This window comes from Scardinius erythrophthalmus, assembly GCF_964197995.2.
Source record: "Scardinius erythrophthalmus genome assembly, chromosome: 5".
NCBI classification, from domain to species: domain Eukaryota; kingdom Metazoa; phylum Chordata; class Actinopteri; order Cypriniformes; family Leuciscidae; genus Scardinius; species Scardinius erythrophthalmus.
Window position 1 is genome coordinate 50811389 of NC_138225.1, and position 22500 is coordinate 50833888.

General features: G+C 37.9%; 3 protein-coding genes across 8 annotated transcripts in view; 2 read left to right on the forward strand and 1 right to left on the reverse strand.

The window, feature by feature from the left end:
- kif1ca (kinesin family member 1C, a) overlaps positions 1 to 12550 on the reverse strand; it is a 62577-nt gene extending 50027 nt beyond the window's left edge. The window contains exon 1 of the mRNA XM_081367282.1: positions 11998 to 12550. The gene's annotated coding sequence lies outside the window, so the exon portion shown is untranslated. The remainder of the gene's footprint in view (positions 1 to 11997) is intronic.
- Positions 12114 to 18677, forward strand: LOC308691744 (uncharacterized protein). 3 transcript variants are annotated; one of them, XM_081367284.1, is made up of 7 exons: positions 12114 to 12248; positions 13319 to 13391; positions 13674 to 13778; positions 13882 to 13948; positions 15194 to 15357; positions 15439 to 15622; positions 17915 to 18677. In XM_081367284.1, the coding sequence occupies exons 2-7, from the start codon at positions 13321 to 13323 to the stop codon at positions 18110 to 18112; spliced, it is 789 nt and encodes a 262-aa protein (XP_081223410.1). In that variant the 5' UTR covers positions 12114 to 12248; positions 13319 to 13320; the 3' UTR covers positions 18113 to 18677. The 3 variants fall into 3 exon arrangements, with proteins under 3 accessions (XP_081223410.1, XP_081223411.1, XP_081223412.1); XM_081367285.1 differs by having other exon boundaries at positions 15439 to 15574; positions 17915 to 18508; XM_081367286.1 differs by having other exon boundaries at positions 15439 to 15574; positions 17918 to 18470.
- A 234-nt stretch (positions 18678 to 18911) lies between these two features.
- The window catches only part of tnfsf13 (TNF superfamily member 13), a 13589-nt gene continuing 10000 nt past the window's right edge, over positions 18912 to 22500 (forward strand). The window contains exons 1-3 of one of the 4 annotated variants that reach the window (XM_081365801.1): positions 18912 to 19207; positions 20800 to 20899; positions 21001 to 21048. In XM_081365801.1, the coding sequence (XP_081221927.1) occupies positions 18914 to 19207; positions 20800 to 20899; positions 21001 to 21048 (442 nt within the window). In that variant the 5' untranslated portion in view covers positions 18912 to 18913. Of the gene's footprint in view, positions 19208 to 20799; positions 20900 to 20997; positions 21049 to 22500 lie in introns of all 4 variants that reach the window. The other 3 variants (XM_081365804.1, XM_081365802.1, XM_081365803.1) reach the window with 3 other exon arrangements.

Here is a 22500-nt window from a genome sequence, read left to right on the forward strand (position 1 = left end):
TTCAATAAAATATCCAAAGTCTCCCAGTCATTGACTGTTATTTAGCCTACAATCCCGTTGTTAAAAAGTTGTTTAGATAAAAATCAGGGCATTAGAACCACCATAGCAGAATTTACCATGTAGGCATGTCTTTATTTTCGCAACTTTTCTTTAGCAACGTGAGCAACGAGTCTGCTTACTGCAGTCACACACCGCACGTTCAAAATAAGATGTTTTAGCCTACCCATAAATGTTCAAACTTTGGATTAATTATTAAAATTTGTTTTGCAATTTTTATCGTTTATTGTTTGCTGGTTGCTATTTATTCAAGTCTGCCCGTTTCCCGAAGAAAATTCCGATCTATGATGTAGGCTAGCCTAATGAATAAAACATTTTTTCTGATTACCCCAAGTTTATTGGGGTGTGCTCTTATTCAAACTATAAATTATATAACTAAGCAAATTAATAACTGAGTAAATAAATGCGGAGGCAACCGTGCTTATAGCCCATTGCATGTAGAAGCGCGGATTCGCTCTCTCATTTAGAAAAAGTGAGAGAACGTTGTCATAGATTTGTTTTAAATAATGCAATTTTGTTAAATGCCCAACATAGTTTAAAAGAATTCGGGTCTTCTCGGGTCCATTTGGAAAAGGCATATTTATTTTAAATTACCCGAGACCCGAGGCCACTAATACCGAACCCGACCCGTGTCTGAGACACTCGGAGTTTTGGACCCGAAACCGCTCGGGTCTTGGGTCGGACCTCGGGTTTTCGGATCCAAGTGGACCCGTGAAGACCTCTACCCAGAGCCCTCGCTAGCTCATCTATGTAGATATTGAACAGCGTGGGACTAAAGCTGCGGCCCTGTCTCACTCCACGACTCTGAGGGAGGAATTCTGTGTGTTTGTTACCAATTTTAACTGCAAATTTGTCGTTTGTGTTCATTGATTTGATGATGCTATATGTTTTTCCTCCGATACCGCACTGGATTAATTGAAGAAAAAGACCTTCATGCCAAGTGGAGTCAAAAGCTTTTTTGAAGTCTGTCGGCCCGTCTCCACACACAGACTGCGGTCACTAATGCGATACCTCGTCAGGAGCTTTCTCTGAACATAATTACTAATATTTTATATCTTTTTGATGTTCTTAATAGATTGTTTCAAGCTTTTGGTGAAGAATTCTCAGAGGAAGTTTTTATAGGGGGTGTGAAATATAATTTTTCAACAAGAAGGAAGATGTGTCTGTTAAATTATTTAATAGGAACTGCGAAACTGGCAATATGGAAAACCAGGAAAAATCAAGGATTACAGTAGGGCTGCACGATATGAGGAAAAGCTGCGATGTGCGATAACATTGTTTAATATTGCGATGACGATATGACTTGCGATAAATATTCAAATGTGAATGTTAGCGATAGCTAACAACAATTCCTGATTTATTTTTTTTTTTTTTTTTTTTAATAGACATTGTAAAATAGAATATACTGTTCCCATGTCTTAGTGCTTTAATAGGTTATTTGCGTGATAGGTCAAACGTTTATTACCTGCCTGGATTACTATTTAGCGCGAGTGAGTGGGCGAGGGACAGTGTGTGTGTGCAACGTGTAGTCTACATGTTTCTTGTCCATGACACGACAAGATTTTAGGAGTCAAAATCGAGTAATCTGACACCGTGACTATCGTAACAGACACAAAAATCTTGTAATCTGAACCAGGTGTTATTCATCGTGTCAGGCTGTCTGTTGCGATGTGTTCATTGCGCGAGTTCATATCGCGATGACGATGAAAATTCGATGTATCGTTCAGCCCTAGATTACAGCTTAATAGTATTAATGTTGAAGTGATGTTTATGAAATTAGTAGCTGGTAGACTAAAAATAGAATTTGCATACTATAGTCTTGTAAATAATGAGATGGGTTTCAATGATCTGTGGTGTATTAATGATGTTTTGTGAGTTGTTTCTGATGGACATCTGGTTTTGGAAATGTAATTTTTTATTTTATTTTAATTTTTTATAATTTTTTTAATGTATATAATGTGAATTGTTGAAGATTATTAAGTGTTGTTTTAAATAAAGTTTTGCAAACCTCTCTCTTTCACACACACACAATGAAGTGAAGTGAAGTTTGGAATTAGCAAAGGAGGCTTCGGATGAGATTGTATGATTTGTAATGACATGAACATAATATCACAGTCAAAAGGAAACACTTTACAACACGGTTACACAAAATAATAAAATATAATAATAAAATAAAATGTTGTATATCGTTGAACTAAAAATGAACTACTGTGTTTGTATTCATTGACTTTAAACATTATTAATAGGCAATATTTTATCATTACACAAAATTACTTCATTTAAAATTATCATTGTTAAATATCAAAATCCATGTGGAAATAGCTCATATCTAATAAAAGAAAATGACGTGTATAAGCTGTAGCTGCTTGTCTGAAACATCTGGCACTACGGTTCTGCTATGTGGTCCTATTCGGCTGGTCATATGATTGCAACATCTTCCCCCATGTCATGATATAGGGGACCGGCTCTAATATTGTCAATGCATTTTTTGATGACAGCCGCAAAAATGGCACTGGCTGGTGATAGTTTTGTGGTAAAATCAATAAAAATCAATCCCTGAAAAAGGATTCATGCCAAAATCAAGTGCAACAAGGGTGCTCTTCATGCCCTTTTACTCACTTTCTCTTTCCTCTCTAGCACAGTGTCTCTGGAACTTTAATGTTGGTCACATTTTAGTCATAAGCGTAGGAATCTGGAGCAGAGAATCAAATCACAGCACAATGCTCAGCTCTGCTCAGAGCGGACACTGATAAAAGAAAAACGCTGATCTAAGACCAAATCAATTCTGAACTTTGTTATTATCCATTTAAAGAGGTAGTTCATACAAACGTCAAACTCCTGTCATCTACTCACTCATCTTTCACTGTGGAACACAACAAGAGATATAAAGGGATACTTCACCGTAGGGCTGGGCGATAAAACGGTAACGATATGTATCGCGATAGACACGTAATCAATATCAATAAAAAATGCGTTCGATAAAACGTTCGATAATTTTTTTTTTTCGTCGGAAGAAACCAGCAAAGCAAGTTTGATTGCATGAACAAAGGCACTCACTCTCTATTAACTAGATAAAACAGGAAAAGTCAGCTCTCCTGACTTCAAGTCTGACCGTAGTCAGACCAATGTCGTCTGCAGATTATGCAAGACCGTCGTCAGTTTCTCTGTTATTCGCGTGCTGATGCGCTGTTCTAGCGTGTGCGTTTCTCAGCGCGTATATGTGAAGCTCACATGCACTAAAAGCCTGTCTACCAGCGCCTGGATACTGGACTAAGTTATCTTTCGAGTCTTATTGTGCTAATACTGTTATATACACACAAGGTTTACATAAACTAGTCGGATATGTCTAAAGTGAAAGCAAACTTGAGAAAATTGAGAGAAAATCTGCATGTCAAATGCCTGTATAATAGACGCGTCGCGCACAGCTCTTAAAGAGACAGTCTTCTTCTTCTCTTCTTGATCCCTAGCTGGCGCTTGGTCTGGATTGGCTCCTAAGTCCGTACGCTGCTGTGGGTGCCAATGGTTGTCGAATCTCATTTACGAGGCGTTTCCATGCGGGACGATCCAAGGCGGTCGTTCTGGCGTCGTGGATATTTAGTCTACGATTCCTGATGTCCTCCTCAACCTGTTTGAGCCACGTTTTCTTTGGTGCCGTTCGCTGGATTCTCCACTGGGAGGGTCGGTTATGCCAGAGGAGTTGGTGTGGTAGTCGGCTCCCACTCATTCTGCAGACATGACCAAACCATCGCAGTCGTCGTTTTTGGATTTGTTCCTCGATCAGAGGTTGTTGTTGGCATCTGTGCCGGATGTCCTCATTTCGAAGGCAATCTCGAAGTGATACTCGCAAGATCTGGCGCAGGCATCGCATTTGGAAAACTTCGAGTTTGTTGAGGTCCGCCTTCAGCACCGTCCACGTTTCGGATCCGTAGAGTAGAATCGGCAGGATCAGCGTCCGGAACAGGCGAACCTTGGTCGGGATAGAAACATTGGTTCGCTTCCACAGACACCACTTTAGCGAGGCGAATGCTGCGGTTGCTTCGCCAATTCGACTGTGGGTCTCCGTCGTAGACGCAACTCTCCTCTCTTCAACCAGTGAGCCCAGGTATTTGAACTTCTGAACTTGCTAAATCTGGATGCCGTCGAGGTTGAGGTCAGCCGGTGATCCATCTGTTGTCAGTACCTTCGTTTTGTCAACATTAATTTTTAAACCATATGATTGGGCAACGCCGGCGATCTCGTAGAGAATGTCCGTGGCTTCGGCATCATCCTCGGCCAGCACGCCACTGTCGTCGGCGAACATAAGATCCGTTACTGATGAGCCATTTTCGTCGAACTGGACTCCTCGCCTACCCTCGAAGACTTTCCTCATGATTGCGTCGACAACGATGTTGAAGAGCAGCGGTGAGGCGACGTCTCCCTGGCGTACTCCAGTGCGGATGGTAAGTTCAGCAGATAACTCGTTTCGGATACGTATTTGGCTTGATGATCCATTGTAGTTTTCCTGCAGGAGCTTGATGACTTTCGATGGGATGTGCTCGGTCTCCAGCGTCGTCCAAAGTGCTTGCCAATCGACGCAGTCGAAGGCGGATCTAAAGTCGATAAAGACGATGACCATCCGCTTTCCACATCGAATTCGCTCCTCCATCACCTGGCGGAGACTGAATATTTGGTCACAGCACCCCCGTTGTGGTCTGAAGCCGGATTGCTCCTCTCTACTCGTTTGCTCACGGTGTTTCTGCAGGCGTGCTTGGATAACTTTCATAAAGACCTTGCCGACGATTGAGAGTAGACTAATGCCACGGTAGTTTTGGCATTCCCGATTGTCGCCTTTCTTAAAGATCGGGATGATGATGGCCTTTTTCCATGTCGTTTGTATTTTCTCCGTACGCCAGATGTTTTGCAGGAGAAGGTGTACTCGCTGGAGAAGAACGTCTCCACCAGCCTTGATCGCTTCTGTGGTAATCGCATCCACACCAGGCGCTTTGCCATTTTTCAAAGTCCGGATGGCCGCCTTTACCTCTACGAGCGTCGGTTCGGCATTGGACATCGCGGCCTCTGGTGGCTCGATTTGTGTGGTGGGTTGTGATTATACAACGTTTCGAAGAACTCCCTCCAACGGTGTAGACGCTCCGTCGATGATCGTACGAAGGTGCCCTCGGCTTTCCGGATGTTGACGTTCGTTGATTTAGCCTTTCCGCTCAGTCGTCGAAGGGTTCGATAAAGCGTGTGGTACTCGTGCTTTGAGGCCGCAACCTCCAAGTCAGCTGCTATTTGGTTCCAGCCAAGGACGGTCCTAAGCCCGGCTGAAAAAGGAGGAAGGTGGTCGCCCTGCCGAGGTGGCCAGAACTGGGAAACCAGGGAAACTAGGCACGAAACCGATGGAAAATCACGAATCAAATTTCACGATGAATGCTACTGCATCCGGGGCAGCCGATGCGCCAGCATTGGGGAACCTGGATGCTGGTGAGAAATATGCTACTGGCCGAAGAAATCAAAGAAAGATCGTTACGCCGAAAATGGAAATTCGAATTGCTGCATGGAATGTACGAACTGGTCACCATGTTGGCCAAAAAGAAATCATTGCTAAGGAGCTGCTGAGCTGCAAAATCGACATCGCAGCGCTATCGGAAGTACGGCTCACTGGATCAGGGCAGATGGTCGTTGAACCGCCATCTATTGACGACCAGATGACACTATACTACTCAGGTGGCGACAAACGAGAGGCGGGAGTTGGATTCATGGTTGCCCGCCGCACAGTCGGGAGTGTCGTCTCATTCCAGCCGATCTCTGATCGAATTGCGGTCCTTACCATCAATGGCACCATCAAAACCCACCTTGTCGCCGTCTATGCACCGACCGAGACAAACCCGGAACCGACAAAAAATGATTTCTACAACCAACTGCAACTCACGTTGGACTCGATTCCGCAGACCGAACTGATTATATTGGCTGGAGATTTCAATGCCCACATTGGCACTGATCGATCTGGCTGGGAGAACACAATGGGTTGTTTTGGACACGGTGTGATCAACGACAATGGTCTGCGCCTCTTGTCCTTCGCCAGTGCCAACAGCTACATCATTGGGAATAGCCACTTTCAACATCCAAAGAAACACCAACTTACGTGGCGTAATCCAGCTGGCAACGACTCCGCGATGTTGGATTACATCCTGATCAACTCTCGTTTCCGATCATCACTCAAGGACGTCCGTTCGATGCGCGGCCCAGACTGTGGATCGGATCATTACCTTGTGCGCGCTGTGATCAAGCTTCGACTACATAGAACCAAAAGCAAATCGCGTCCATCAGCCAAGCTAGATTGGAAATGCTTGTTGGATCCTAGCCTGGGTGCCAGCCCGAACCCCGCCCACAACATTTATGGTCGGGAAGTTCGGTCTGGACTCGATCCGTTGAGGAGTAATTATGCTCGGCTCCCAGAAGGCCGAGCCAATCAAATTGCCAGGGCGGGCTTTAATCGATGATGGACAGATGATCTTCGGCTACGTAATCACCCACGTCATCAAATAGCGCTTGGGTTGAATTGGTTTTCAACAAAAGGTGACTGCAGCTGGAGAATTAAGATGTTTAGATTCCGCTATCGCGTCTGTTATAAAAGAAAACGACAGCGCATTAATTTTAAAAGACGAACAGAGAACTGGTGGTAGGCAGATCGAGGCTTTGTGAAACAATGAAACAGCTGAAGCAAATGTGCCATATTGTGTCGAGGCTTCGAAACAATCCCACACCCGTCTCAACGGGCGACACTTGCAGGTGCTGAGCTGAAACAACCTTGACGAGCCATTAAAAATTTGTTTTTTTTATTATTGTATTTTTCTAATATGTGAAGCTTGTAAACTGTAGGCTCCTCACTGTGCATAATGTTATTTTGGTCATGAAAAATGAATATTAATAAAAGAAATCAAGCCACAATGTCTCACTTTTTTATAGGTTTTTATTAAAAAATATTAATTTCTCTGCTGTGGAAGGACTTAGCCAAATTCTTTTTTTAAAGACAATTTCTCCAGCGTTTGACAAACTCCTCTCACAAAAACCCACGAGGTCAAGATGCGTTGACTTCACTTTTATACAGATGTGCGAGTGTATGGTCTGTTCCCGACCCTGTTATATAAACTTTGACATATCCTTTTATTGAAACGGGTGCTTTTACTTTCACTTTTGCCGCAGAGACCCTTTTATGTCCTATAAATGTGTCGTATTTTTGATAATCCGCGGCGCGCAGATTTCAGCTGATGATTCTGTTTAAAGTTATTAATAACATCATGAATGAAAGAGAACTTACTGCGTTGCTCTGATTGGTTGTAGGTCTATCCAATTGAGTGCAGAGGGGTTTTTTTTTTCTCCTGGTTCGGTTAAGACACGCCCCATAATCAAATCTCTATGGAGCAGTATCAGACTCACATTCTGACTAGAATATGAGTATGACGAAGTCAGGCTAGTTGGATCCCGTTCGCAAGACTGAATTCCAAATAGCACTATCCAACCGTTTCGCAGCATTGGCTCCATCCGAAGACGTCAACGTCGAAGAACAACAGCTTTCAAATGCCATCATGAAATGCGCAAAGGAATTGTGCCCTCCCGCTCGTCGCCGAACACAGCTGTGGATATCGGATGAGTGTCTCAGTATGGTGGACGAACGGAAGCGAGTGAAGCTGGTCGACTTCGAGCGATACCGCCGGCTCAATAAGGACATCCGATGCCAAATGAAAGAAGAACGAGAGGCTTACTGGAACCAAAAAGAGACAGTAGTAATAGTAAACACGCTGCCGCTTGTCCTTAAAGGGATAGTTCACCCAAAAATAAAAATTCTCTCATTATTTACGCACTCTAATGTTGTTCCAAACCTGTATTCATTTCCTTCTAATATTTTCTAATATTAATATTTTGAAGGATGTGGGTATCCAAACAGTAGCTGGTCCCCATTGACTTCCATAGGAGAAAAATATACTATGGAAGTCACTGGGGTACATCAACTGTTGGTCATTCTTCCAAATAACTTTTATTTTCAACAGAAGAAAAAAAACTTATTCGAGTTTAAAACAACGTGAGAGAGTAAATTATGAAAATTAGAATTTTTAGGAGAACTATCCCTTTAATGTTAATAAAACAACAAAATGTAAAGAGATAATCACTCACTGCTCTTGACTGATAACTTTATTAATAGCTTTAATAAGTATCAATGTATAATTTATACAGTGAAGTCTGTTTTGTTTTATTTTCATATTTGTTCATCACATTTAATTACTTTCTGCAATGCTACCTACTGTAGCTGAAAACATAAAGCACTGTTTATTTAATATATAGTATATTAAGTTGTGTATGTGTAATGTGTATCTTTGATCTTAATATTTAATAACAAAGAAAATAATGAGAACATTTTTTATCTTCGCCCCTGTCTGCCATTCTTTTTTATTTTATATTTTGTTACCTAAGGCTTTGTTTTTAAAATATGGACATTAGTTTGGCTGTAATGCTCAGTCACAAAATAGTAAAACCAACATAAAAAAGAATTGTGATAAAATCGTGAATCGTGATTTTCCTGAAAGAAATCGTAATATTATATTTTTGCCATTTCGCCCACCTCTTTATAAAGCATTTCTTATGTATTCTTTAATTTTGCACCTTAATGTTAAGAGATAATTGTTTCCATGGTCGTGTTGACATTTCTGCCTTTATAACTGATGGGATTATAATCAGAGGTAGGTTAAGTTTAAAATAAAAAATCTTTAAATGTAATATATTTGTCTCCTGGACTGGTCCTTATTTTAAATATGTTATAAAAAAAAATCAATAATTATCGATATCGACCGATATGAAACACTTGTATCGTGATACAGTTTTCAGCCATATCGCCCAGCCCTACTTCACCGATTATCATTAAGCTTTGTATCAGTAGAAACCCGGTAGTATTCTGGAATGGCCGTGCTTCCCTCCCTCATGTCCCCCTGAGACAAGAGATTTCTGTATTGTGTGTCTGGAAAAAAAACTCAGATGACACAAAAATCGTCATTTAGCTCATCGGAGGCTCTTTTGTCCAGAGGCGAGAGACTCCAGCCAGTAGGGGGAGCTCATCCCACATGTCTTCAGCCCGCCCATAGGGGCATCTCACGATAAAACGCCGACTTTTCAGTTTCGAGCAAGCGGCAACCTCCCTGTCTCTCTCTTGAAACCAACACGGAAGTGAATTAAACGGCAATTCATCGACTGGCCGCTTGAGTCTGGCTGCAAAAGTGAATCAAATCTGCATCTCCCCCATGTTGAAATGCCCAACTTTACTGCAGAAAAAAACATGTTTACAGCCTGGAGCAAAAAGTGGCTTTGGTCTATACAGCTAATTTTGCCCTTCATGACAACTGTGAGGGGGGTGAATTTTTTTATAACTCATCCGTTTAAATTATATTAAGCCTTAAATTTCTGCATAATTAAGGGAGTGTCCACTTTTGAGTAACAGGTGGATTCCCCCTGCTGTGGTCAATAGTCATCATTAGCCGTTTGTCTGCTGGCTGTTAGCCGTCACGTTACCTCAGCTAATTGTCTGACTGTAAAAATAAATCAATTCGGGAGTGACGCGCTGCCAAGATGGCGATGGTCGGCTACGCCCACTTTAGGCTTCAAAAACGGTCTTCATAAACCTACGGGTGACGTCACGGACACTACGTCCATATTTTTTTACAGTCTATGGTTTTGAGTCGACTAGTAGCCTAGTTGTATCATTTCTCCCGATACAGGCGTGGCTTGGGAGTGTCCTCGTAGGGCAGCGAAGCAACTGCATTCTGGGAGTTGTTGTCTTTCATCCACATGAGCAAAAAATACATTATCTGGCTTTTCTCAGTCTAGAAGGCACCAACTTCTAATATAATTTCACATTTCTATTACATAAATTACCCAATTTAAATACACATTCATCTTTCCAGCGGTGACATATCCCTTTAAGCAGAATGCCCATGCTGCTCTTTACCATAGAAAGAAAATAAATGGAGATTTGGCATGTCAAGCTTAAAAAATAAAAAAGCCATTAAAGTATTGAATGCAATCCATATGAGTCTCAAGCTATATTACAGCTCTTCTGAAATCATACAATAGGTTTGTGTGAAAAACAGACCAAACTGTTGTTATCTTCATGTACTGCACGAAGGTTTGCTCACAATGTTTCTGAACAGCACTAGTTTTCATGTCACTTGACGACTAATTTGAATATGCACGGTTTGTGGATGAGAAACATTGACTTTAGGGCTGGAACTAATGTGCTATTTCTGCTGTGTTATTGAAATTGGTATCAAGAATTATGAAATTTCACTGGTATCTACATTTTTTAAATCAGAGTAACCTTATTTCCAGCAAAATATTATTGATATATTGATATATATATATATATATATATATATATATATATATTATATATATATATATATATATATATATATATATATATATATATATTTTTTTTTTTTTTTTTTTTTGGTCATGTCGCCCACTCCTAATCGTGTTAATCGTGTTAATCGTGTTAATCTCACTGACAATACAGACCAAAATAATCATGAATTTTTTGCCTTCACTTTTTTTTTTTTTTTTGCTGAAGTGTTTCAGAGTGAAGCACGGGACTATAACATTAATCTGGCAACGCAACGTATGCCACCATTATTCCCAAACTTGTACCCTACTTCCAAGTTTATGTTCCTAAACTTTTCCTCTAAGCTACTGTATGTGTGCAAGAACTAAAGTACGCCACGTTAGAGACTGAGTAACTCATATAATTAACTTGTTTTGGACATGAGCTATCTGAGAGAAAGAAGGAAACAAAAGAGAGATGGACAGCTAAAATGAGAAAGACAGAGACAGACAGCATACCTTTCCGAGACTGAGGAATGTTGGTCTGTCATTAAGTGTGTGTGTGTGTGTGTGTGTGTGTGTGTAGTCCCTAAAGGCAAGCAGCTGCAGGCATGCAAACCCAGTTTTCAATTAAAGTGCCAGAGACGAGACTGCGAGAACAAATAGAGAATCAGAGCAAGCCAGACACAACACGTTATACAGCTAAGAGGGAGAGACACGTAAATAAATAAAAGGGTCAGATAAAGTGCATCAAAACACCTGAACCGAAACTAAGATAAGAAAATATAGTTTCCCTCTCAAAACCTCAGCGATGTCCAGGCCACAACCAATCCTTCCGTACAAAAGGTCTGTAACATGGAGCCGAGATGGTTTGAGACTAAATATAGTATACGGTACTGAATATTCATATACCATAATATTCACATGGTACTCCAAGGAATATCATGGTTTTATTATGTCCAAAACACAAAGTTGTCAAATCAATCAAGCAGAGCCTGGAGCCAGCAAGCATGAATGAAACTAATCACTCCTGGCTGGCACCTGTAAAGTAACTCAACAGGTGTATTCATGAATTCAAGAAGCCACACATCATCTTACTGTCTGTTCACAATAATCCAGGGACAATCTAATGGATCTAATGTCAAGCAAAAACTAGATAAACACTTCAACTATAGGATTAAATGCCCATGTATGACATCAAAAGGAAAATATGTCAGGATGTTCACTCGCACTGTGATTTCCTTTACATTCTTCTAATGCAACACAAGCAGAGGTTATACATGAGATTGAGTGAGAAGAATAAATTGAAATTCCTACAGGATTTTCCAGTAGGATATTTGAGTCACATTCATATTCTTTTGGACAAACTGAACGCAAATTTACAACTAATTCTAATGTTATCGAATTAAAACACTTAAATTCTGAACAATAAAGTGAAAGATATGAGAAAGGTTCAAAATCAGTATGAAAAATAATAATGAAACACAGGAACATCATGTACGTTACTCAAACATAGGCTAAAAACGAAACAACCTTGAGTGCTTGTAAATGTGTCCGAGTGTGTTCGCTGGAATAAAGACATTTAACACTTACCAGTTCTAGGTAGTTGCTTAATCGAGCCACTAAGTCGTGAAATTAAATCCAGAGGGAGTTTCAGAAGAAAACGGATTTATTTTAAATTCGCTTCCAGTGTTGTTCTCCCTGATGAAACAGCGGCTCGTGTTTCTCCACCTGCTGGATCACACGACGACCAACAGCAGGAAAACTTGGGTGGAAGTTTTTCCGTTCACTGGAATCCGCACACACAAAAGCCAATACAACAAATGTCCAAAAGAAGCAGAAAGGTAATTCTTCCCTGCACTGAAAAGTTGTTTATTACACTCACATATTATATAAACGCGATCCGCATGCGTCCATTTAACGTGTGGCTATCCTAAATCTCCGCACTTCAAACAAAAAAACAGATTTAAAACCAGGAGACGCGTTCTCGTCAACGAAATCTAACAATATTGTGAATGATAACAAAACTTTTTTGTACTCTTAAGGACACTGACATATCTTACTAGATGAAGACGGATGAATTAAAGTATCGCCGGTGTGTGAAAGTTTAGAGCCCTGCCGTCACTCTTCCCAAAGATCAGACCATGACGTGAGCAGAGTGACTCAGAGAGCAGTTAAAAGTCCTGGTCGTCTGCTACATCTTTCTCATTTAACTGAAATAAATAAATAAAAACCCCTTTTCTTTGGCTGATTAAAAGTCATATTCGTCTGCTACATCTTTCTGATTGTATTTTAAATAAATAAATAAATAAACATTTTCTTTGGCTAATTAAAAGTCATGTTCGTCTGCTACATCCTTCTAATGTAACTGAAATAAATAAATACAATTTTTTTCTCTGGCTAATTAAACGTCCTGTTCGTCAGCTACATCTTTCTACCTATTCGTCTGCAACATCTTTCTGACTTTATTTTAAATAAATAAATAACCCTTTTCTTTGGCTGATTAAAAGTCGTGTTCGTCTGCTACATCCTAATAAATTAACTGAAATAAATAAATAAATAAATAAATACAAATCTTTTTCTTTGACTAATTAAAAGTCCTGTTCGTCAGCTACATCTTTCTAATTTAATTAAAATAAATAATAAATAAATAAAAAACATTTGCTATGGCTAATTAGATTAACTGCTAATATACAGCGCCATCTCACGCGCAGTCATGATGTCAGTAGCGCGAAAATTTCTTTTAAAAAAAATCTATAATTTTTCTAAGAGATCATTTCAGCATATCTTAGGTCTCATATTCCACATAAGATAACATATTTCAGCCTTATATCGCTTACATATATAATAAACGGATAAAATATACGTTTAGTCTAAGTTTAACTAAGTGTTTTTCTTGCTACACGGCTAAAAGAGATGTGGACCACGACATACCTGTCACCGCAAACTGAAGAGGAGGATTTTGACCTATTTCCGCCTTTCGCAAAGTAAGTGTTTCTGTCAAATATGTCAAAAAATAAAGGAACATGCACTGTAAAACAATATTTTTCGAAGTTGTGAATAAAACAGATTATTTGAGTACGTTTTTACAAGAAAATTTCATTTTTTTACTTAAAAATTTCACGTTTAATTTAACGTGTTACCTGACATTTATTTATAACAACATTTACGGGTAATTTCTGAGTAAAAATGTTTTTTTTTTTCAGTGTGTTTTCTGTATCCATGTTTCTCAATTTCTGGGCATTGTAATGTTATTTTGCCATCTACAGGCGATCAAAGGAAGTGAATCGCCACGGAGAGGAGAGTGTGTTACATGTACCTGTGCAACCTCAACATGGCGAGCCTAACTGGAGACCAGATGTGCCACTGCCATGGTAAAATTGTTCATTCAATAGCCCTATCTCAGTGGAAAAGAGTTTTAAAAAAGTACTTCTGAGAGCTTTGAAAGTTTGACTGTGTTTGTATGGTTGTTGGCAGTGAGGAGTCGTTCAGATATGAACCCTTTCTTGATCCAGGCCTGTTTTCCACTTCACACGCTGGGATGGTGAGTAACTAGAAGTCGGATGATGCACCTTTAACATCTTTATTTAAAGTCATCGTTAAACAAACATTTCCCTATTTGTTCCCTTAAAATGTGTCCCTGATGTTATTGTGCTGGGGGAAAAAAATCATAGGCCATACAATATTTCTTGTATAGAGTTTCCTTACCACCGGCACAACTCCAAAAGTATCATGGTTTGATGACCTTATTTTTCTTGGGCACGATGCCATGATAGTCATCCCGTGGTATTTGTGAAGTACCTTCCTTTATGAAAAAGTTCACATTAGTAGGCTATACTTTTAAAAAGTGTACTTATAATATACTTAAGTGTGGACTGAATGTTATTGCATGCAAATAAATGAAAATGTTTTATAGTTTAAATTTATATCAAATGCAGCTAGCTGAACTTTAGAGTGCCACTTAACTAGGACTTAACTTCATCTTTATATGTAATTTCATAATTACTAATATTGTCTTATATGTCTGGTTTTTAAATATATTTGTAATGATGAAGTTCCAATTTAGTACATTTCATTTAATATAACTTCAAATAATATCAAACAACACTACACACTACAGTTAAAATGATACTTTAAGTATTTTACATGTGGTTTAGTATGTTAGTGAACACATCAAAATAAGTGTACTTCTTTAAAGCAGGACAAAAGATTGTTAAAAAATAATTATTTAAAATGTACTTTAAAGTAAAACTTTTAATTTTACATTATTACAAAGTGTACTTAACTCTTAAAAGTGTACTTAAGTGTCATGAAAGTACATTTAAGTGGTCTACAGTATTTAATTATTAATTATTTAATTTTTTTGGTAACACTTTATTTTACAGTGTTCTTACACATGTTACATGTAGTTACTATAGAAATTGTGCATAATTACATTCAACTAACACTAAACCACACCTTAATCCTAACCTTATAAGTACATGTAATTCTTATTAGTAATTAAATGTATAATCACACTGTAAAACAGACACCTTAAAATAAAGTGCAACCGCTTTTATATATATATATATATATATATATATATATATATATATATATATATATATATATATATATATATATATATATATATATATATATATTCTTGGATTTAAAGTACAATATAAGTCACTTTTAATACAATTAAGCACACTTCTTTTTCACACAGATTGAAGAACTCTGGACTGGAATTACCATCACTTTACTATAGTAACATCACATCAGCTGCTGTGAACTCTTTTTCTTTCAGGTGAACAGACATAACGGACTGAACGTAGGCCTGACCCATGAGAAGCTGCCGCACCCGTCACAGCTGATGGGCAGAAGGAAGAGAGGTCAAGAACTGCAGACACCGACTGCAAACGTTCTGAAACACATGCGAGAACTCAGGATGAGACAGCGTCATATAAACGCGTGAGAGAGAGAGAAGGATTGTTCGAGGTAGAGGCATTAAGGATTAGAACATATGTGATAGATGAGTCTGTTTCGTTTCAGGTTGAAGGGGGACAAATGGTGGGGTGCCACTGCTGTGTCCGGCCCAGAGGAGGGCAGAAGTCCAACTGAGGCCGGGAACGAGAAGCTTCTTGGTCTGACAGCTGGGATCAGTACGATGCTATTGAACAATCCTGAGGTGACCATGACAAAGCCTTATGAAGCTGCTTCCTCACTGACGCATCAGGTAGCATTTATTTGCGGAAAGGGAGTTTTTTTTGTGTCCTACACTCTTAAAAAATAAGGAGTTGTCACCGTTTCCGGGTTCAAGCACTCTTATTAAAAGCAAATGGGTAGTTGACAAATATGCAGTAAAAATTTTTTTTTTTTTTTTTTTTTGTAAAACACCACTTTTGATGAAAAAATTATGTAGTGTGAACTTTGATGTTTGAGAAAATATAGGGGGTCTCTAACTTTGTCAATCTTTGCTCCAAAAAAGTTAAATATTTAAACAATTCTGAGATAAAAACTTACCATGTGCTTCACAGGGGGCTTCAATAACATGACCTTGAATGGAGTCCTTCAACTAATTAAACTTATTAGTGGAAATGCCCGATTTAAATCAGGATACGGTGTCACACCAGAGGACATGGTTTTAAGTGACAAAATGTATCAAGTTCCTACGCTTTTAGAAATATATGGATGAAATAAATGATTGTCATTTACTAATATAGACAATTGTAAAATTATGCCTGAGGTATTTATTAACATTTGTATGTTTTTCTTTTTAATTTACAAATGCTTGAGACAGTCACACCATAGGACAATTTTGAGATTTTGCTCAAAAATGAAAGAAATCTAATAACGAGGCAGTTTTTATATCAACAGGTCCATGTAAGATAAAGAAATGTTTAACCATTTACTGCATTTTAAATGATGACAATACAAATTATATTCATTTTCATCTTGTGTGGCAGTGAAAATGCCATGTCACGTCAATGCCTCAAATAACAAACGGTTCTAATATGCAAAAATCATGAGCATAACTTTTATCTCCATAGCCAAATCTCAGTTGGCCAGAGAGTGATTTGTCTTTTGTAAATCTTTAAAATGTGGGTGTCTGGGACGCCATGAGCTCGGAGACTTTACTGTAGCTTAGCTTAAAAGTGTGATATGAATAGTGCTCATAAATGGCTGTTGAGATAATATTCCCAATTGAAACGACTTGGACCCGGAAACAGTATTCCCTATGTCACGATTTAACAAGTGGATTGAGTGGTGCTGGTATGACGTTTGACTTTTTGTTCTGCAACGTACTGTAAATTACACACACCATAGCGAAAACACACATTTTGAAGCATTTATGCACATTTTTTAAACTGTACGTTTTTAATAAGTAACTAGATAAGACTTGCTTGGGGTGTGTGAGTGTGTGCAGTGTACGTAGCAGAACAACATGTCAAAGTATCGTCAAATTATGTTAACCACAGGCTTTATTTTACTCAAGCTAAAGAAGAACCTTTTTTCATTAGGATATGATTCTCAATACTTTTTGTAATTTTTTTAAAAACTCTTCACACAGTTCTCCTAACCAACTTAGCAGTTAATTTCACATCCAAAATGCACTAAAACTACCAAAACACTTCATACATGTCTCAAACCAAGTCATTCTTCCATAAGGTTTTCACCCAACAAAGATACTTTCTCACAACAACGACCTAAAAATCACTAACAACAGGTAGAAATATACATTGTTTTCAAGAATGACACTCTCTATTGTTTGTAATTCCCTGTGGCATGTTACATGTTCCTTGCTTACATTACAGTACAAAATTATTACCAAGTTTCCCCTTTTGTATAGATGGTAATGAAATTGAAGGACTAACACCTGTTAGGAGTTCAGCTACATCTTATTGTTTTGATAGTATTTCGATTTTTAGATTTGGAATATATTTCAATATGGGATTACTTTAGACATGTAGCAAATTGCTGTCTTATTCATATTTGTATTACGTTAGCTTTTGAAAAGAGCATGTAAATGTGAAAAATCGGCCTGCAGGCATAGAGTTTTGGCTGTGGTTGGGTCTAAGTGGGAGAAGAATTCATGTAAACTGAAAGTAGTCATTGAATGCATTTTTGTGCCAAAGCAAAGTTAAATGATTTAGAGTTTAGCCCACATAGACTGAAATGTGTCCTAGTGATTGTTAAAAAAAATAAAAAACTGTAAATGCAATCCTTCACATAATACAAAATTTAATAAGACAGCAATTTGCTACATTGAGTAATAAAAAAAATAGATGTAGCTGAACACCTACACAGGTGTTAGTCTTTCAATTTCAAAGGGCACAATTCATGAATAATTTTGTGCTGTAATGTAACCATGGATCATGTAAAAGGACCTAGTTTAGCCCACATAGACTGCTGTTGTGCTCACTGTGTGAAGAGTTTTGATAAAGTGACCAAAGTATTGAGAAATTGTGACTGTAAAAAAAAAAAAAAAATGTAAACTAGAAATTTTATTTTGTGTGTTTCCCCCCAGCAGGTCTCATTTAGAGGATATGAGCAGTTTCTTGACCTTGCTCCAGGAGGGAACCCCATGATGGCGTTTGTTGCAGGAACGGCCCATCAATCGCTCCTGGTGGCTGATGACTCCATGGTGAATCCTGCGGGATCGGATGTGTTCCTCAGGAGCATTGATGATGAGATGAAACTTATTCAGAAACTTCAGTTATTCTAAATATGCTGTATCCTGTTTGAGCCATTTGGGCGTAGTTCAATGATCAGCCTGTTTTCTCTTAATACCTACTGTTGTTGAGTCTTAAAGGAATTGTATGGTTGCAAATGTTAGAGTACTGTGTTCATGCAGAATTCATAATGCTCTGTCAGAAAATTGGTATAACATTTCAAGTGTGAGAGGCATTTGGCTTGTGAATTTTAAAGAAGAAGAATAGTCTGCTTAGTTATTTGCAAATGAAATGTATATTTATGGAGATGTTTTCTGTATTGCCATTTGTGATTGTCTGTATGATTTTGAAAGTGTCTGATTAATCCAACAGATAAACAGACAGTAAATAATAAAATTAAAAATTGGATTCAATTATCTTTTTGCACTTGTTGGACATGCTATTGTTTGTAGCCTACTTATTATAACTATATATTACTGATCGGTAATACCATGATGTACATGTACCAATAGTATCAAACACTTGCAGTACAATGTAAATACTATGGTACATATACAGGCACATTTTTCTTTATTATCAAGTTTTCTGGAATAAAATGTCATACCTATTAGGTTTGGTAAGATCCGTCAACACGTGGATGAATCCTTAAAAAATCCCTAAAGGAAAGCTAATGTAATTCATTCCTTTTACTTTCCATTTCACTTCATTCCTTCGGAGGCATGTCCACTAGCATCTAATGTGATTCGTTGATCCTATTTTTGTTTCCAACTTGGGAGAAAATGTCCATCAGGGAATAAACCGACCATGTTTTGTTGACACTTTTCTCCACTCCCACTGCTTTCACTTGTCTGATGATGAAAGTTGCGAAACCGAAAGTTAACGGATCAATTGAACACGGGAAAATCACGTCAGAGTTTACAATGAACAGCCACAACATTCCTGCTTGTGTTTGGAAGGTGAAGGTGGAAGTGTTGAAGTGGTTTCTCGTCTGCACTGTTGCCTGCACCTGTGTGGGTGTGGTGTATATACAGTGGACACACATTTGGATGCTTAAGGCAGAACTGTCTGAAGTAAAGCAGCGGTTCAGGCCTCTGGAAACATCGGGAACAGAAGGTGGGATATGCTGCGATCCTGCCGTGTGCTGCGGGGTAGGTGAGTGCTTTCATTTATCTGCTATTTGAACCGCTTAACGTTGTCGTCTATTGTTTCACGAACAAATTTTACACATGCACCCTGCTTATATACCAAAGTATTTCTAAATAAACTTAGATTAAAATGTAAATCAGCCATGGTTTTATTATAGTAAAAGTGTAGTTAGCCTACTAAAGTTTTTTGGCAGATTGAGTAGGCTACCATTTGTATAACCACACTTTTACAACAAATACCATGGTTAAACTATGGTGTAGCAAAACCATGGTTAATTTGTAGTTGGTTTAACTATAATAGCCATGATTTTTTGGTTTTATTTGTAGTAAACCTATAATGTTTCGGTACTGATATATCAAAGTATTGTCATTGTTATAACATGGCATTTTAAAGCACATTGAAGTACGTTCACCATATGGATATGGTATTCATTCTGCATTATACAAATAAAAAATGTACTGTGGCAGAATTATGGTATGAAATGGCAATACTATACTTTTGAATACCATGGAACTACAGATCCAAAAGCATATATATATATATATATATATATATATATATATATATATATATATATATATATATATATATATATATATATATACCATGGTACCAAGCACGTGGTATATGGTAATAATCATGGAGTAGCCTATTATCTATCCTATATCAACAAACATTGATTACACCACAGTCATTTTTGCTTTATTTGTGCAACTGATTTCACTTCCTCATCTCAAACTGTTTTACAGAGATTATTACATTAACACATCTGATGGAATCAAACACAGACATTAGGACACCCTTCCAACAAATGTGAAATAAATAAATAAACTCATACCTGAATTCTCTCTCAAGCAAAAGCATTTTATTCAAAAGTTTCTTCTCGATATCCATCCTGTTAGTCATTCATCAAACACTGTTAATCCAAGTGAGTTTAGTGAGTTCTGCAACAACACAGTAAAACACTCTTCAAAAGTCTGGGATCAAACCTCTAACTATTAAACACAAATCATGACTTTCAGGTCAAGAAATAATGTTAATTACAAATAATAAAAGATTTATCAACTTTTAATGGGGGATTATAAAATGAACAAAAGTATTTACTACAAGGATTTGAAAAAAGAGAGACCCAAACGAGATTAAATACGCCTCCATAGAAGAAATGTTTATTGATTATTGGCTGCCGAAAGTGTGAAACCAAATACTGACCATAAGGTCAAGCAATTTGGCATATTATTGGGCCTGCGCAGTTCATTGTAATATGACAAAAGGTACTGTATGTGGACACCCCCTTCAAATGGGTCAGGCTATTCCAGTAATATCTGTGAGGACAATGACCACGAATTGTGTTTTTGGCTTTGTTGCAACAGTTTGGGAAGGATCCAATAGGGTTTTCCACAGAAGAATGTTTTCAAGGGAATTACTGGCATTGCAGAAACTCATGTCCAATGTAAATCATCTGAGATTCTCATGTCCAATGTAAATCATTTGAGATTCTCATGTCCAATGTAAATCATTTGAGATTCTCATGTCCAATGTAAATCATTTGAGATTTAGTATGTGATATCTAATTTCAAATATATTTTGTTATAAGGTAAGCTGTTATCACAGATTCCCTGAGAGACGGAAACATGAAGGGTGCCGAGACAAGAGAGATGTGACAGAACAGAAGAAACAGAGAAAGAGACGACAAAGTGAGTCACTTCAGTTACTCTCGCTTTCTCTGTCTGTCTTATACAGACAAACACACATTTTTTCTCTTATATCTTATGTGAATTGACCTTTCTTTTAGCAGAGCAGCACACATTTCTCCATCTTGTTCCCGTGTCCTCGCAGTCATACAGTGAGTAACACCCACAGTGTCTGTTAAAGGGAATAGATCAACCACAATAAAACACACTCTGACACCATTCCAATCCTGTTTGACTTCCTTCCTTCCATTGAACTCAAAAGCAGATCTAAATAAATCTCATGTGCTTCAGCAGATGCAAAAAAATAAATAATATCATAAATATTTTGATACATAATGTACTCACCCTCATGTCATTCCAAATCTGTATGACTTCTTTTCGATAGAAAGACAGACAGACAGACAGACAGACAGACAGACAGACAGACAGATAGATAGATAGATAGATAGATAGATAGATAGATAGATAGATAGATAGATAGATAGATAGATAGATAGATAGATAGATAGATAGATAGATAGATAGATAGATAGATAGATAGATAGATAGACAGACTGACAAATAGACAGACAGACTGACTGACATTGCTTTATTTGTGCAACTGATTTCACTTCCTCATCTCAAACTGTTTTACAGAGATTATTACATTAACACATCTGATGGAATCAAACACAGACATTAGGACACCCTTCCAACAAATGTGAAATAAATAAATAAACTCATACCTGAATTCTCTCTCAAGCAAAAGCATTTTATTCAAAAGTTTCTTCTCGATATCCATCCTGTTAGTCATTCATCAAACACTGTTAATCCAAGTGAGTTTAGTGAGTTCTGCAACAACACAGTAAAACACTCTTCAAAAGTCTGGGATCAAACCTCTAACTATTAAACACAAATCATGACTTTCAGGTCAAGAAATAATGTTAATTACAAATAATAAAAGATTTATCAACTTTTAATGGGGGATTATAAAATGAACAAAAGTATTTACTACAAGGATTTAAAAAAAGAGAGACCTAAACGAGACCTAATACTCCATCTTGTTCCCGTGTCCTCGCAGTCATACAGTGAGTGTAACACCCACACTGTCTGTTAAAGGGAATAGATCAACCACAATAAAACACACTCTGACACCATTCCAATCCTGTTTGACTTCCTTCCTTCCACTGAACTCAAAAGCAGATCTAAATAAATCTCATGTGCTTCAGCAGATGCAAAAAAATAAATAATATCATAAATATTTTGATACATAATGTACATACTTTACTCACCCTCATGTCATTCCAAATCTGTATGACTTCTTTTCGATAGATAGATTGACAGACAGACAGACAGACAGACAGACAAACAGACAGACACATAGACAGACAGACAGACAGACAGACAGACACATAGACAGACAGATAGACAGACAGACAGACAGACAGACAGACAGACACATAGACAGACAGATAGATAGATAGATAGATAGATAGATAGATAGACAGACAGACAGACAGACAGACAGACAGACAGACAGACACATAGACAGACAGATAGATAGACAGACAGACAGACACACACATAGACAGACAGATAGATAGACAGACAGACACATAGACAGA